The following is a 15,119-nucleotide window of genomic DNA, read 5'->3' as shown; positions in this document are numbered from 1 at the left end:
CCGTCGTCCTGATCTCGCCGTTATTCGGACGTCGAAAATATTTTATCTGCGAACGCATTCGAGTCTGCTTCATGATTTCAGGAAACCATCGTCAGCTCTGGGATCCTGCTCCAGTTCCCCTGGATTCCTCCGCTTCGTCCTCTTCTTCTTCTTCTACTTCTCGGTAAGGCCTGGGGTGGATGCATATGCTAAGCGGCGATACCCGAGAAAGAAGAGAATCGGCGCAGCATGAGACGGTTTCATGGCGCCATTTAAGGAGAGGACATTTCGTTCTGTCACCGTTTCGTGTTCCGCTGTGGAGAGACCACCTACGCGCCTCCCGTTTCAGCGTTACGTTCGCCATCTCCAACGGAGGAGACCTTTGTCTCGGTAAGACTGTCCCTCTTTTATCCCTCCTTGTTTCCCTCGGAAACAAAGCGACAATCCAAGCGTCCCGAGGAACCCTTCCTTCCTTCCTTCCCTTACCAGGATGCAACGGAACCAGCTCCTCGGGGTGCACATCGCTGCGATTCGTCACCGGGGTTCGAGGCGAACCTGACTGCGGTCCTCGGCGCGACGTGGCGCAGCAGACACTTTCCCAACGTGCGGCACAAGCTTTGGCGCATATGGCGATGCACCGTGAAAGAACACTTCCGTTATGCCGTGCGGAGAGACGGGTGGCTGGCTGCCTTCCTTATACCCATTACTACGTGGGACTTGGCAAGGGCTTCGGGCTCGTAAATTCCAGTAAATACGACAAGGAGTCTCCGCATGTATCCCGCAATTTCTCCCCGCGGTAGGTATAATGCTTTTCCCTTGCCGTTTCAACTCTCCAATGCGATGTGCATCCGATTGTCTGTATACGTAGGTACACCGACTGCAGTCTCCGACCGTGGTATCACCCATTTGTCGCGAGGCCACGGCGCTGCCATGGATTTCTCGTAAATTCAACCGCCCCCCCGTAACTTTTAAAACCTTGTCGCCGTCCGTACTAGCTGCGCCGGTGCATCTTTATTACCCTGCTTACCGTCACTGAAATTCTACCACGACAATGGTCTCGGCTGATCTCTCCTCGCGGACGTGCCAATCGACTAGTTTCACGTCGGTAGAGGGATTCGCACATCGTGATAAATTATGACTCGATTGCTCGATGCTCTCTCGACGTGACAACCGCGGTAGGTGGGTGTTGGTAAAAATTTTCGGGAAATTCATTTGCAGAGGAACTGTTACTCGTGTCTCATGTTTGACATACTGCCCCGCCAGAAGAAACGATCGAATGGAGTTGGACGTAGTAAGAGAGTCGAATGCTCGTATTAACATTGAATAAGTGTACAGGCCACTGTGTGACTCAGGTGGACGACTTGCCGGACATGCATTAAACATCCCCACTACAACGGACTACTGCAATTCTGAATTATACATCCTCTGTGAGAGATCGCCGGTCCAGGACTCCATTCCTCCCTGCGGATTGCTCCACAACGCAGCTACCGATGGCTTCTTTGGCGGCGGAGATTCTTCGGCAAACGGTCATGGTTACCTCGCCAGGTGCTTGAGCATCCACCACCATCAAATTGGAATTTTAAGGTACTTGGCGACATTTTTTTAGACAAGGTACTGTAACTCTGTACGTGGTGGGAATGACAAGGAAGGTATACCGGTTCGATTTCTCCGATTTGACCCGGGATAACTTCCTTGTGAGTTCAAAAATGAGGAAATTTACGTTGCGAGGAATGAAATTTTGCCGGTTTAATGCCCACGATTTTCTCCACTGCATCTTTGCGCAACACTTCCCAGTGCATGCATCCAACGGATATGAGAATGAAATCGCCGTATCGATCGCGCGGATCGAATCGATCCCGCCGGATAGATCTGTACGGAGATAACCATCCTATCTCTAGCTGCATCGGTAAGCTGCGCACCCTCCAGCTGTAACGCGCTTATGTAAGAGAAGCGAATGAAAAAGTTGATTCTTAGCATATACACTGCAGTACCTACCATGTCTGATCGTTTCACTCGTTTCTCATTTTTTACTCCGTCTCATGCGGTTGCAGCAATCCTCGATTAACCATCGAGTCCTTCTAGATCGTTTTCAAAGCCCAACAGATTTAGCGCTGAATTTCACGGACCTGCATCCTACACGCTCAAAGGAATTGGAATTCCAGTTGCCACTTTTTTTTTTTCCCAAAAATGGAAGAAAAACAAAACCGTTTCGTCAATGTTCGCGATCGAGAAAGAGTGCAGGAAAGTCCCTCGGTCAAAGCCGAGGAGAGTGATAAATTGATGCGTTTAACCGACCAATTAATTGTCCTCTGTCAAACTTGACGTTCTAAACTCGTAGCGACCGTCTTATCGGTTAACAAGGCATTCCCTGATTGATCAAGCGGCGTGTCTAGCCGCTCTAACCCCGCTTCGTCGCGTATTTAACTCGATCGATTTTACCGATCCCCGATCTATGAGGCGATCGTCGAGCGTGTCGCTTCACGTCGTATCCTTACCTTTGAGAGGGCGGCGCCCAATCCAGCTTGACAAGATCCCTGCCTGTGGTAGCCCGTGAGTCCTGTAACGGAAACGGATAATTATTGCATATTATTCCATTAACCGAATTAAGACACGCGCGCACTGAATGCCAGAGTCGGTATTTCACTCCCACGCAATACTGCCTGTGCAGGCGATGTCCTTATCTGACAATGAGAAAAATTTCCCATTTATGAATGATTTTCATTACGTTATAATATTACACCGTTGCCAGTTCGTCGAAATTCACATTCATTGAATTAATTAATCGCTTTCTCTTATCACTCTTGAAAAAAAATTACACAACGTGTAAGTTTTTTCCTGCTGAATGTTTCCTCCTTGATTATAAAACGTAAAGTCGAAGTGATTCGAGACGATGATCTAACTGGTTTTTCTACCGACGTTGCAAACAGGAAGTGGTTTTCCATCCCGAGAAGTCTCAAATTCTGCAATTACTCATTGTCAGTACGGACTTAGCTGCTCGAACGGAAGTCGTGTATTTATTTCCTTTTTCAGTCGACGCACAAGTTACATTTATATTGTAGATATTTATAACAGTACGTTAATGAGGATCGCGTTTCCTTTAGATTTCACTTCACGATTCGCGATTAATTGCCGTTAATTATTAATTACCATTAATACTGCAAGCGTCGAACGTGCCCGAGAATATTACACCTGTAGGGTGTCGTAACTAATATCCCGACATGCAACGTGAGTTATTTAAGCGTTTCAGCGGATTAATGCAGAACATACGATAAGGTGAAAAAATAATTACCCAAATGATTAATTACCGTGATTAGGTAGGTGTATATTTACTTGTGGTATACGGGGTATATTATTACATATACCTATCATACCTCACATACTAAATCCAATGTACGAAACGTGCCCCAGCATCTACCTCCAGTTCTTCACATATATATTTATATATATACCTACTTTTATCTAGGATCTATATTATAAATAGTTCTCTTCTTCCGAAGTGCGCGCTACGGTTTGAAAACAAAATTAATAACCCCTCGAAGCGTGGTCCGAAATACTCGAATTACACAACATTAGGCCAGACAAATTTGATCCTCGATTTTTATCCTCCCCGAAAATTCAAATCATTAAGGCGTTACACCCAGTCAAAAAGCCGAAAAACTGAATTATACAAGAATTTTTCACGAAGAGACGTTACAATTTATTAACATAAAAATTTATATACATATTGGGATAACATTATATATACCTGGACATATATGTACATTATGAAAACGCAATTAAAGAGACAAGAATCGAAGTTTGAAAAATCCGGCAATGGTACGCGTTGTAAATAAATCAAAGTAAAAATTGTAACGTACAAGCGCGTATAACAGAAGCTCCGATCTTGTCACGGACGCCTGAGCAGCTTACAGTGTGTAAGCGTACACGTACGTAAATGCATCCGCGTATTAGGAACCCTCGTATGTGTTATAAACGCGATAGCGTATCCGGTAAGACTGGCCTTTCCGAGCGTGCATAATATGCATTATACACGAGATAAAATATATTTTACACAGCCGCTAACGGATGACCGTGCAGACAGACGTAAAGACGAACGAGCACTCGCAACTCAATGCCGACTCTCTCTGCCTACGGTGCAATAATATCAATCAGAGTGCAGCGTAGAGCACGCTTAATTATTACAAATGTATTAAAAGTCGTGTTTATACTCTAATGCTTCGCCATTGACGCGTCGTGTCTATTATACGGTATAAGAAACGATTGACGTTTATTTTTAGCAATTAGTATGCGTTCCAACGCGTGCATTGATCTTTCTTCGCTTCGATCAATCCCGTTTTCCCCGAGGGAATAATTGATCAGTGTATGTCTGTATATGTATAGCTGGTTTACGGATCGTCCAATGTTTAAAATCTATACTATACATCGATAGAAACGATCTTGGATGGAATATTTGTATGCGTTGAACCGTTTGGTCGGCTGATGATTTTGTCGTATTTAAAACAGATATTGAAAACCTCTCGTCGATTCAATTTCCTTGCTTTTATTTCTGTCTTTAAGTCTTTGAGTCTCCGAAACGAATACACACTTTGATTCCGAGGGAGAAGTTTGAACGCGCAATTAATATAAATCGTTTTATCCCCTTTATATCCGCGGAGCAGCGATTAAACGGTACAAAGTTATTTATAAAAATGTATCTCGTTGCGCCGGGGATAGAATTTCTCGGTGAGAGAAAGAGCTATTCTTGAATTAACGGGACGACAGTAAGGCGATTCCGATTCTGGAACCGGGACGATTCCGTTCCCTCGGGATAAATTTGTTAAACCCCGCGTCTGCAGCAGCCTCGCTCGTAAAGCGCGGTCGAAGTCAGATCAAAGAGTGAGATGGAACTTGCCGTGCAACTCGGAAGTTGCAACTTGACGTTGACCAGAGATTAGCAGGGGGTGAATTACTGCCGCGGCATGCACCTTGCATTACGGCTCGTTTGAGAGATATATCAATCGCGGAAGAAACGCGTGATCCCGAGGGAATGCGAATTATTCACTCAACGCGCGTTTGCCTCGCGATTCGCCATATTCGCGTACAGAGAATAAGAAAGCGGAATGAATGAACTCTCTGATAATTATACGCAGAGGTTCGCGGAGACGACGCGTTAAGTAAAGTTGACTGCGTGAAACGCGAATAAAATTTTCAGGATCGAGATGCACGCGTGTTATTGTATATATAAATATATGCGTCAGTAATATTAATCACTCGAGACGTGGAGTTGCGAAAACGTTGCGTAAGCGGTACAAGTTAAAGGGAGTGCGGGACGAGCTGTGAATTGGTAACCAACACTGATGAATTGTAATTAAAGTACAGGAGCTTGCGCGGTTTTACACTCGCGCGAAAGCTCTGGGTTGAGCCGTTTCAATCGTAATTTTTAAGCGAGATCAAGTGTCTCTGAATGCGACTCCGTAATTAACGCTGTCAACTGTGAAGCGAGAGCTGTCGATCCGACCGCAAGCTCTCGTATTAATTACACGGGCCTGCGAAATGTAACTTTCAATTTCTCCCTTAAATTAATAACGATATTTCTTTACACGGTACGCGAAGATTTATTTTTACGCAAGATATGCATATTTACAGATTTTTTTTTACAACAATTTTTACGAAGAAATAAAATACGATGAATATAAAACTGAATGTTTAGGTTAGGAAGTGAACAGCATTAGTTTTAAACAAGACTTAAGAGACTAGATAAATCAAAAAGAGTTTACGATATCTTTTTTTACTTTCTTCGAAACTCCTGTTCAATATTTTTTTCTTGTATTTTCTATACAAATTAGAAATACAATATTATATTTCAAATATCCTCAACGCGATATGAATTTTTCTTCCGCTTTTACCGTTTTCACACTCATTCGGTTTATTCGTAGAAATTTAATAATCGTAACGACGAATAACTCTCTAAAAATGTCTCTCAACAGATCACTCGGCGGATATTTTTCTCTAGCGATATGTTCGAACCAAAGCCGTGATTTTGATTCGTGCCTCGAGATCAACGCGATATTAATTTTTCGTGACGAAGTAGCGGAAACCGATACCTACGGTGCCTGTATGTAAATAACTCGGAAACTTGTACGGGCTATGAAAGGACAGAAGTGGCGTTACTTTTTTAAATTCATACATAACACAGGCGTAAATCACTGCACACGTGGCATAACGTTGAATTCTACGACCGCGCAAGTCTAGCTTTACCGGATACCGAAGGGATAAAACCAAAGACCGGAAACACGGCTTGCGAACCGTAGTCAAAGGGTGAAAAAAAAAAATTGCACGACTCTGCAGCTTGATCGAAGAAAAAATTGAAAAAATCCTTTTTCCGGACCTCGATGGTTGGAACTTGCGCGAAAAATCTCCGCATCGACGGTGTGCCGATACAGAGACTCGATGCGATGGGTATTCTCCGATTTCCGATTCTCTCTATCGATAGCGATCGAGCCGGATACGCTCGAAGAAAGACGCCAATGCCTATCAATAAGACACACGCATTGAACCGGCGCGTATAATCGTCCGTTCGACCGCACGCAGCGACGCTGAAGGGATCGAGATATTCTTAGTTCTGCAGCATCTTCATCTCCCCATTGTTCCTCGATCCTGGCATCGTTGCGTTATACGTAAACTCTCGGGGGCCGAGTTTAAGTTTCGAAATTGGAATGTTCCGAAAGCGTCTAATTCAGAATTATTTCATATAGGGAAATATGAAGTGAAGGAATCAAATTTTTACGGAGCAACGAAGTTTCGATTGGTCGGAAAGCCGACGGATCAAAGTTCCGGAATGCAAGATTTCGAAAATTCAAGTTTCAATAGAGAAATATTGCGAAAAATAAAGTTTCGATAGAATAAAATTCCGATAATTGAAGTATACCCAGACAGCGTAGTTTACTCAACGCGTGGGCGTAAAAAATCAGGATCGCCAGGATTCCGAACGTAAACGTATCGAAAATCCAAACCAAAGAAAAATCAAAGTGGTGAATATTTCACCAAGCCAGAAATTCACAGAACTGAACATCTTTGATCATTCGGAATTTCGATGTTTCAGATTTTCAAACTTTCTCACTCTCGCACTTTCGGCCAATTCGAAACTTTGATATTTGGTCGCTTCCACGTTTCGCGACAAAAAAAAAATCGGAATTTGCCAATTTCTGAATTTCAACCCCGTACCTAAAACCGCGATCAAAAGCTCCCTACATCGTACGAGGTATCTGGACCATTTCGAGAAGTGACAACGTACCGTGCGTCGTCCGACCCTTCCCAACAAAGAAAACATCCTCCTTCCGCAGCTAGTCCCGAGACTGTTAGAAACAGTCGGCGGTATTAACTCCGGTGTTTTCTGAAGCAGGGTGAAAATTGTGAGGGGGCGGGACGAGGTCGAGTTTCCCGTGACGGTCCCGCGACCTGGGGGGTCCGCGTGGGCCCTGCGTGCAGGGTGAAAGGGCCCGAACGGCTTCCGCGGGGCTGCCGACAGCTGCGGGGCCGCGATCAAAGCCGGAACGGAGTGCCAGGTCCCGATAAGCCGGCGGTCCAGCCTCGTCATCGAAGTGTTTTGACTTCTCTATCGGCGAGCGCGCAGATAGGAAACTATACGGCTCAAATTGTCTGGGGGATCGGAGGGCGGAAAAAGCGTCGTCGCTCAGGCGGTTGGGGAGCCCGATTTTAAGTGGCCCGTACCCTCGAACATGCGGGAAAAAATATCCTCCATCTCTGTTACTCCTTACGCAGCGAGGCTCGGGGCTCTCGAGTACCTTGAAAAGTGCGACGCCGTTCCGTCGCATGGCAGGAAATATTTCGTTACGGTTAACGTTTACGGCATCTTGCTGCGGGGTGCGTCAAACGAGGGTGCCGAATATGCCATATGTGTCGTTTATCCGGAAATTTGAAATTTGGGAAACAGAGTCGAGACCCGTGAACCGTTTGCCTCTTATGAGAAGTATCGTTGGACGGATGTTACCGACCGAAAGTGAGTCTCGGTGAGAATATTGAACGCTTCGCGATGAGATGAAAATTTGAAAGAAATCTATCGCGAACGTCTTGATAAGATAATTCGTTTTCAATAAAAATAATGCCGAAAAGTTGTTAACAAATTGTTTGAACAAAAATTTGTGCAACACATCTCTCGTTCACCGAAATTCCCCCTCCAAATTTCATCGACTTGAAACCCACGGTACCGTGTACAGCGTATTTCAATTTTCCTCCTTCCCTTCCACATTTTAAATACACGCCTTGCGTTAGAAAAAACCTCATATAAAGCTTCTGCCCTGCGTTTTCTCAGGGACGATAAACGGAGTGGTAAGAAAAAGAAATGAAGAAGTAAATAGAGAAAGAGAGAAAGAAAAAAAGATTGTTTAGACGCACCGTGCATCATGTTGGGCTGCTGCACCGGTAGCTAACAGACATATTTACCCGGCAAGGTCAGGGTGAGTATATCCAGACAGAAAATGTTTCTAGTTTGTCTGTCAGCGACGATATAGTTGCTCCTGGTACCTTGTATATAATAAGCTTTATTTTACCTCGGCTAAAACAGGCACGGAATATTTCGTCCTGCGGTTCTCGACGCGCCGGAACCATAATAACCTAACCGTCGGTTTAGCGACTGCACCGGACGTGTCCTTATCTTGAAACGTGGAAACCCTCAAATTGGTTGCAAATTCGTACCCCCAACTTATAGATTAATTCCTAAAAACTAAATTCCCATGAAAGAACAAAAAAAAATGGGAGTTTTGGTTGGTTTTGCGTAAAAGACTTTGTAACACCTCTTCTATTACGAATGTGACCTATTTTTTCACCCTCCGTACGCTAACCCGGTTTGTGATCCGCGGTAAATTGATGTTTAACAAAACGAAGAAAAACAAACAAACAAAAATCGTGCTTGCCGAATGTAAATTATGTCCTAAATACCGAAACGTCGTTATTAAAGCGTCCAAGATTTCACATGTAATTATATCAGAAGCAATATTCTCATTCTGTTCTTTTCTTCTTTTGTTTCTTCCTATTTACCTTTCTCGCGCGAAAAGAAGCTGCTGTGAATACTGTAATTCACCTTAAATTATTGGCGATTTAACTTGATACTCACTCGTTCTGCAGGGTGAGAATTCTTTCGAACCGCTAAAACTGTGGCTGGTAATGTAGCAAGTGCCGACCGGTTCTCGTGCCGCGAAGGAACTGGTGAACCATAAGTACCTCGGTGCACAGGCCTAAAAAATAAATCAAACAAATCTATTATTAACTATTAAGAAACAGTAATAAATTTATCAGCGTTTCGGTATACTAATAACATTTCATACCATTTCTGATACATTTTTACTCAGTGAAACCGGGGAAAATACTCAAAAATGAACACGAAATGTTGAGTACATTGCGTAAAGAAATTGTTTGTCTAATTTTATAAAAAAATACTGTTTAGTTCATCGTAATGAGATGGTGGTGTTTTCTATATCGTTATGCTTTTTCTTTACGCAAACGCCTTGTATTCTGCAAAAATATTGTACACGTGACGGAGGTAAATGGAAGTGATTTTTGAATTCAACACATTCGAAAACATAATATTGTAAAATATTTTGTTGCAGACCTGTGTGATTCACAGTGATTCGATCGGCAGAAAAAAATATCAACCGCAGGCTTATACCGATTTTCACCGTGCGGTAAAAAAAAAATATGAAAAAGAAGGACAACAAAATCGTGTTCAAAGTCGAGCCTCCGGTTTGACCGTGACTCCGAAAAGATGAGAGAGCCAGGCTTTTCGGGTTCAATTACAGTACATTGAAACGAGTTTATACGAGGACCGGCAAGGCTGCCGCGACACTGTGCGATAACTTTTACAACATACACAGTCGAAGCCTAGCGTCGATCCGAGCCAAACACATCACAGGATATATCACTGCCGCATTTAGAACATGCGTTATTAACGTTGACGTAGTCGACCGTGTGTAAATATATATATATATATTTGAATGTGCGCGGGTACGCGATGCCCACACGTATTGTAATAACGCTTGGTTTCTTCAAACGATCGGCTGGACGGGACCCCGAAACCGGGGTTATCGCATTATCCGAATCAGTGTAGCCTGACCGGATCTGAAACCTCCTCGAAGCTCCGTATTAAAGAAGAATTCTCATGCATAGGTGACTATTACCGAGCAGTCCCAACCGCGTCGTTACGATCTGTAATACGACGGCTCAAGAGTTTCGATTTTCGGACCTTTTCTTCCTTCTCCTCCGGGTCAGACGATATTAAATTTGAAGAGCCGAAATTACGACCTACGCAAGCCGAGCTGGTAGTTTATTTTTTTTTCTTTTTTTTTTTTTTTACCTCTACCGAGGCTTACGACATACTCGAAGTTGAACGAAAGCTCAGCATGTGCCGCTACTTGTTGTTGCCAGTTATAAATACGAACGACACCGTATGTTTGCCCGAAAATCTTGAGACTTGAACAACTCGAGGACGATTCTAATCTTTTTTTTTTTTTCCTACTTAACCGGGTCCTGTTTTCAAGCCTCTTCGTCATACGGATGGCAACGTAAAATCCGAGAGGATCTTCGAACCCTCACAATCAGTGCTACCGCAGAATTTCCGAGAAGTTTGCAAGTCCTGGAAAACTCTGACGCTGGAAATTGATCACGGCTTATAAGAGTCTCTATAAACGATGACGATGGCGATGATGATGATGATGATGATGACGATGGAAAGGTCGAGCTGTAAAATGTTTTATTTTCATGCGATAAAACGTCCGGCCGGGAGTGAGAACTTTGCTCCGTAGATAAAAATAGCTTAAAAAGTCGAGATGACGCGAGTTAAACTTCGTGCAACGTACAGCGTGCAAGGAGCCAAATATCGTCGAACGTTACCCGATTGTCCTCCGACTTTATCGCACTCCGAAATCACGTCGTCGTCGTTGCGTCGAAGCCACTTTCACTCCACGCGTGCAATTAGTCTTTGTGCACCATTACACAGAGATCCGCATCCCGGGCAGAAGTCTCTTATCTATCGATAACGCGTCCGTCTTGTCCGTCCGGCTGCTCCTGCCACGAAATCATGTAGCTCAGCTTTTCAACCCACACAGTGAGATACGATTACTCGATGCTGGACACTGGACGTCGCAGTCGGACTGACAATGAAAGAGTTCTAGAAACGCAACGGCGTTTTACGCTTCCTACGCCTTTCCGAACGGCGATAATGTTTTCGGAAGCTCTCGGAACTTTTCAAATTTGAAACCTCGACCCGGTCCCGATATTTGAATAACGAGAGTCGTACGCAGCTGCGGCTTCATAGACAGGGACTCCCAAGTCCCCGTTCCGTGAGGTCGCGCGTCTAATTCTGCAGACAATCAGATAAATTGGCTCAAACGACGACGGACCCGGAGAGCCTCGTTACAATTTATTCCGGCGACGCGGTCCAACCCCGAAGCGAGAGGGAGAGCAAAAACGAGACGAAGAAAGCTGAGAGAGAAAAGTCTGACGAGGGTTTAAAGAAGGACAAAGAAGAACCGCAATTTATCCATCGCGCTCGTCTAAGCTCCCAAGAACCAGAAACGGGTGCGGCTCTGCCAGTCGAACTCCTACCGCAATGAATCATCTCTGTTATACCGTGCCGTATGCTGTTAAATGAGTTTTCGATGCTCTTATTATTATTACTATCATCCTCGTTGTATTAACGTCGTTATTATCTCCGTTGTTCTATGCGAGTCGTTATGGTCCGTTTGTCGTTCTAGTCGCGTGGTGCTTCTCTTCTCGGTCGGCACTGATTAATTAATAAACCAAGAAACTCCGAGTGCCTGGTATCACGTTACGCGCAAAGTCCTCGTACTTGCGTCAAATACTTGTCTGCTGCGCTACGCGTAGAACCTACTCGCTCAACTTTAGTCTGGATAAAGCAGCTGGATTTTCTTCAGAAAAAAAAAGCGAGTAGAAATAAGAGAGGATTGTACGAAAGAAAAAGCGGAAAATCAAACTCACACGGTGCGATCCGGTTTCAATTACGGCGATGATGATTGTAATAATATGATCATCCAAATATATCAGATCGATGTAATATGAAATAACTTCAAGAACTTTCGTGCTTCGATAGTTTCACAACTCTGAACGCCTTGAGAAAAGATTGTTTCTTGAAGCTGGGAATTATTTTGCGGGCTAAAATAAGCCGAATAGAGAGAAGGGATGCGGTAAGAGAAAAAGGAGAATTTCAGTCCGTCCAAACCAGAGCCAGAACCAACAAATAAGCCTCGTTATTTATTGACGGCTATGCGAAGAAGAATCTCGGATAATCTGTCGAAGGAAGAAGAAGAAAAAAAAAGACCTCGTACCAATTTTAGTATCGGTTATTATCAGGTTTGTTTGATATTTTGTTTTCCGATTTTTATGATTTCTTTCCGTCTCTCCTTCTTCTTATTCTTCTTCTTATTTCGGATTTTACGCCACTCGGTTCGAGAGAATAAAATGAATAAACAACGGTGACCCGACGAGAGGAACCACTGAGATGAAGCGCGATGTACCAAAAGGAAGCGAAAGTTATTTCGGTCCGTGAATGAGGTCATCGGTGTCGACTGCACCCATGAGCTTAGGCGTCTTGACTACTAGGTAGCAGGGTTCGATGTTTGAAAATCAACAGAGTTGGCCGTGGGTGTGGGTGGAGCGTACCTTTATTACACCGACGGGGCTATTTCGACCCGTTTCGTTATAAAACACATACGAAGGTTGGCCGTAGCCGCGGCTGCAGGACAATCGATTCGAGAGGTCCTGACACCTCTTCCACGGGGAAATAAACTAACTTCGACGCGAAAAATGTTCGCCTCTCGGGACTCCTGAGTCCCTTGACGCGTTTTTAACCCCGTCTCTCTTTTTCTCCCTCTCTCTTTTCCTCTCTCGCCTGAAAATGGGCTGGTAATGACCGATCGTAAAACGAGTCTCATGCGGCTCAGTTATACCGACTTTACTGACTTACCATGTGCCCTTTTACGGAAGAGGAGTTCGCGTTATTGTTCCATTTCGCAAATAATCGTTGCGTAACAATAGCCGAGATAATTTAACGCCCCGCGCACGGCTCGGAAATTAACCTCGGCTTGTAATTACCGTTATTACACTGGCGAATGATCTTCTCCCAGTTTAGCAATATCTCACGTGTAGGTAAGCGTCGGCTTCTTTTCCTTTTTTATTTTCTCTTGCTTCTCCGCGGCATGAAATTAATAATACATTCGTCACGTGCTCGAGCAGCTCGACGTCGCTGCGAGTGTAAAAAACGAATGATCGTTGTGCCTGACTTCCGGTCGATGGGAATTCCTGACTCACCTGTCACACGGGAATTCCGCTTTTAGCTTCACGAAATCAGGGGCAGCGCGACCCTCGGCCGATAACACGAATCAGGAGGAGAAAAAAGGAAAGAAATTCCGAGTTTCTATTGAAATAAATAAATTTCGACTCTATACATCGAGTAATAACCGAAATCTTTATTTATTACTTATAATTTGTATTATCGATTCTTTTACTTTTATAGTTTGTTATTAATTATTAGTTTCGAATAAAACTAACTTGACTGCAGAACTGAAGTTTGTTTAGTTGTTATTTACAATAAATGTTTGAGAAAATAGGTAATTTTTCTTGAAATCTGAAATATCGTTTTGGTTTCTAAAAAAGCAAATTTTACCTGATAAAACTATTCTTCGACTTATCAGTTACGTGGAAGAAGTCAAAATTTGACATCTAGAAACCCAAACTGAAAACTCGTGTTCATCGGTGTAACCGATCTAACCTCTCGAAGGTTCTTCTTATCTAATTTCCAAAATTTTCCGCCTCACCATCGGCGATATTGTGTTACACCTGTCGCCGTGCCAATTGCCGAAAGTCGAAAGTAAAACGCATCCGTGGTAATTTTCGTATTAGTCCAAGTTTCAAAGTTGAGTCGTTCGCGGTTGAGTCACTCGGCTTCGTCGCGCCGAGAACGGCGGACTCTGAGTCAGGCATTATTTATACCGTAGTTATTCTTCGCGATGTCGGGGTATCAAAAACTCTTTCGCAAAACGGCGCCCTCTTTTTCCTCTTTTTCCGATTTTTGCCGCAATTACGACGTTTCGCAAGTAGGTACATTGCTCGTGAACCACTGCAACCAGCAACCACCTCTTACCGAACCGCAAATTGTTCCTCGTCACGACGATTCCGCAGTCTCCGGTACCGTAATGAAGGAGCACCGACGCCGATCGGGGGAGAAAAACCGACCGTTTAGCGGGCGTCGCAATTTGTCCAGCGAGGACAAAACACACGGAGGGAATGCCCATTGTCTCGGGACGCCAAATTAGCTGCCCGCTGAAATATACAAACATACACGAGCGGCCGATTCGCCGATTCGACAACCTTTTTCGCCAAACCGCAGACTCGCATTGTATGTTTCAAGCAATACGCGTAGACGCTCAGCGGTGCGAATGATTGGGCGTAATCTTTGGCGGGAAGATACAAGGAGAGGGAAGATAAAAGGGGAAGGGAAGGGTTCCGGGTTACAAGACTCTGCTCTCAGAGAGGGTCGCCGGGGTCGCAACGCCGGCGCCGATTGTATCCTTCTATTTTTCACCGCGTTCTTTAATCGATGCGTTTTTGCCGCGCGATACTCCCGGCATACGTCCCTCTTCACCCTCACGGATGTTGGTATCTCCCTGGTCCCGAGGCAGGTATAAGCTTTGCCGCGAACAATTTTATCGCCTGCAAACTTCAGGCTGCCCGCTCCGCGATCCTTGGTTATACATTTATCCTCCCGACGATTGTTCGCCCTTTGAACGCTTCTTCTTATTCGAGCGAAGAGGAGGAGAGGACGACCGTTTTTGTACCGGGGGCCGGTATTCAAGATCGTCCAGAGAGCTCTGCCTGCGACCATGCAGCGATTGTCTCCGCGCTTTCGACCATCCTTGGAATCGATTCCCGATTTCCTCTTTCGTACTTTATCCCCTTGTAACAAACTCCGCCGAACAAAGATTCATCCGATAGCGCGTCAAGGTAGATTCTCTCTCAATTTTTTTTACACCGCACCGATAATTCAGTCTTGATGCACAAGAAGATCCGTGGATCGGGTATAACAAATTAAAAAAAAAAAAAAAATAAGAAAAAAAAAGAAAAAATGCTCC

The 15,119-nt window shown here is 44.3% G+C and overlaps 2 protein-coding genes across 4 annotated transcripts in view; one reads left to right on the top strand and one right to left on the bottom strand.

The window, feature by feature from the left end:
• Positions 1 to 15,119, top strand: part of LOC124303480 (telomerase Cajal body protein 1) — a 48,943-nt gene that overhangs the window by 9,451 nt on the left and 24,373 nt on the right. The window contains exons 3-4 of one of the 2 annotated variants that reach the window (XM_046760727.1): positions 82 to 775; positions 1,332 to 1,563. In XM_046760727.1, the coding sequence (XP_046616683.1) occupies positions 751 to 775; positions 1,332 to 1,563 (257 nt within the window). In that variant the 5' untranslated portion in view covers positions 82 to 750. Of the gene's footprint in view, positions 1 to 81; positions 776 to 1,331; positions 1,564 to 15,119 lie in introns of those variants that run through there. The other variant, XM_046760730.1, reaches the window with a different exon arrangement.
• Positions 1 to 15,119, bottom strand: part of LOC124303478 (integrin alpha-PS2) — a 47,507-nt gene that overhangs the window by 10,463 nt on the left and 21,925 nt on the right. For both annotated transcript variants that reach the window (XM_046760722.1, XM_046760723.1), the window contains exons 4-5: positions 9,092 to 9,212; positions 2,475 to 2,536 (exon numbers count right to left, since the gene is read on the bottom strand). In XM_046760722.1, the coding sequence (XP_046616678.1) occupies positions 2,475 to 2,536; positions 9,092 to 9,212 (183 nt within the window). The remainder of the gene's footprint in view (positions 1 to 2,474; positions 2,537 to 9,091; positions 9,213 to 15,119) is intronic.

The sequence above is a fragment of the Neodiprion virginianus genome, chromosome 4 (genome assembly GCF_021901495.1).
Source record: "Neodiprion virginianus isolate iyNeoVirg1 chromosome 4, iyNeoVirg1.1, whole genome shotgun sequence".
Lineage (NCBI taxonomy): Eukaryota > Metazoa > Arthropoda > Insecta > Hymenoptera > Diprionidae > Neodiprion > Neodiprion virginianus.
The sequence above is the reverse complement of the archived record's forward strand: the minus strand, read 5'-3'. Positions and strand labels throughout refer to the sequence as shown.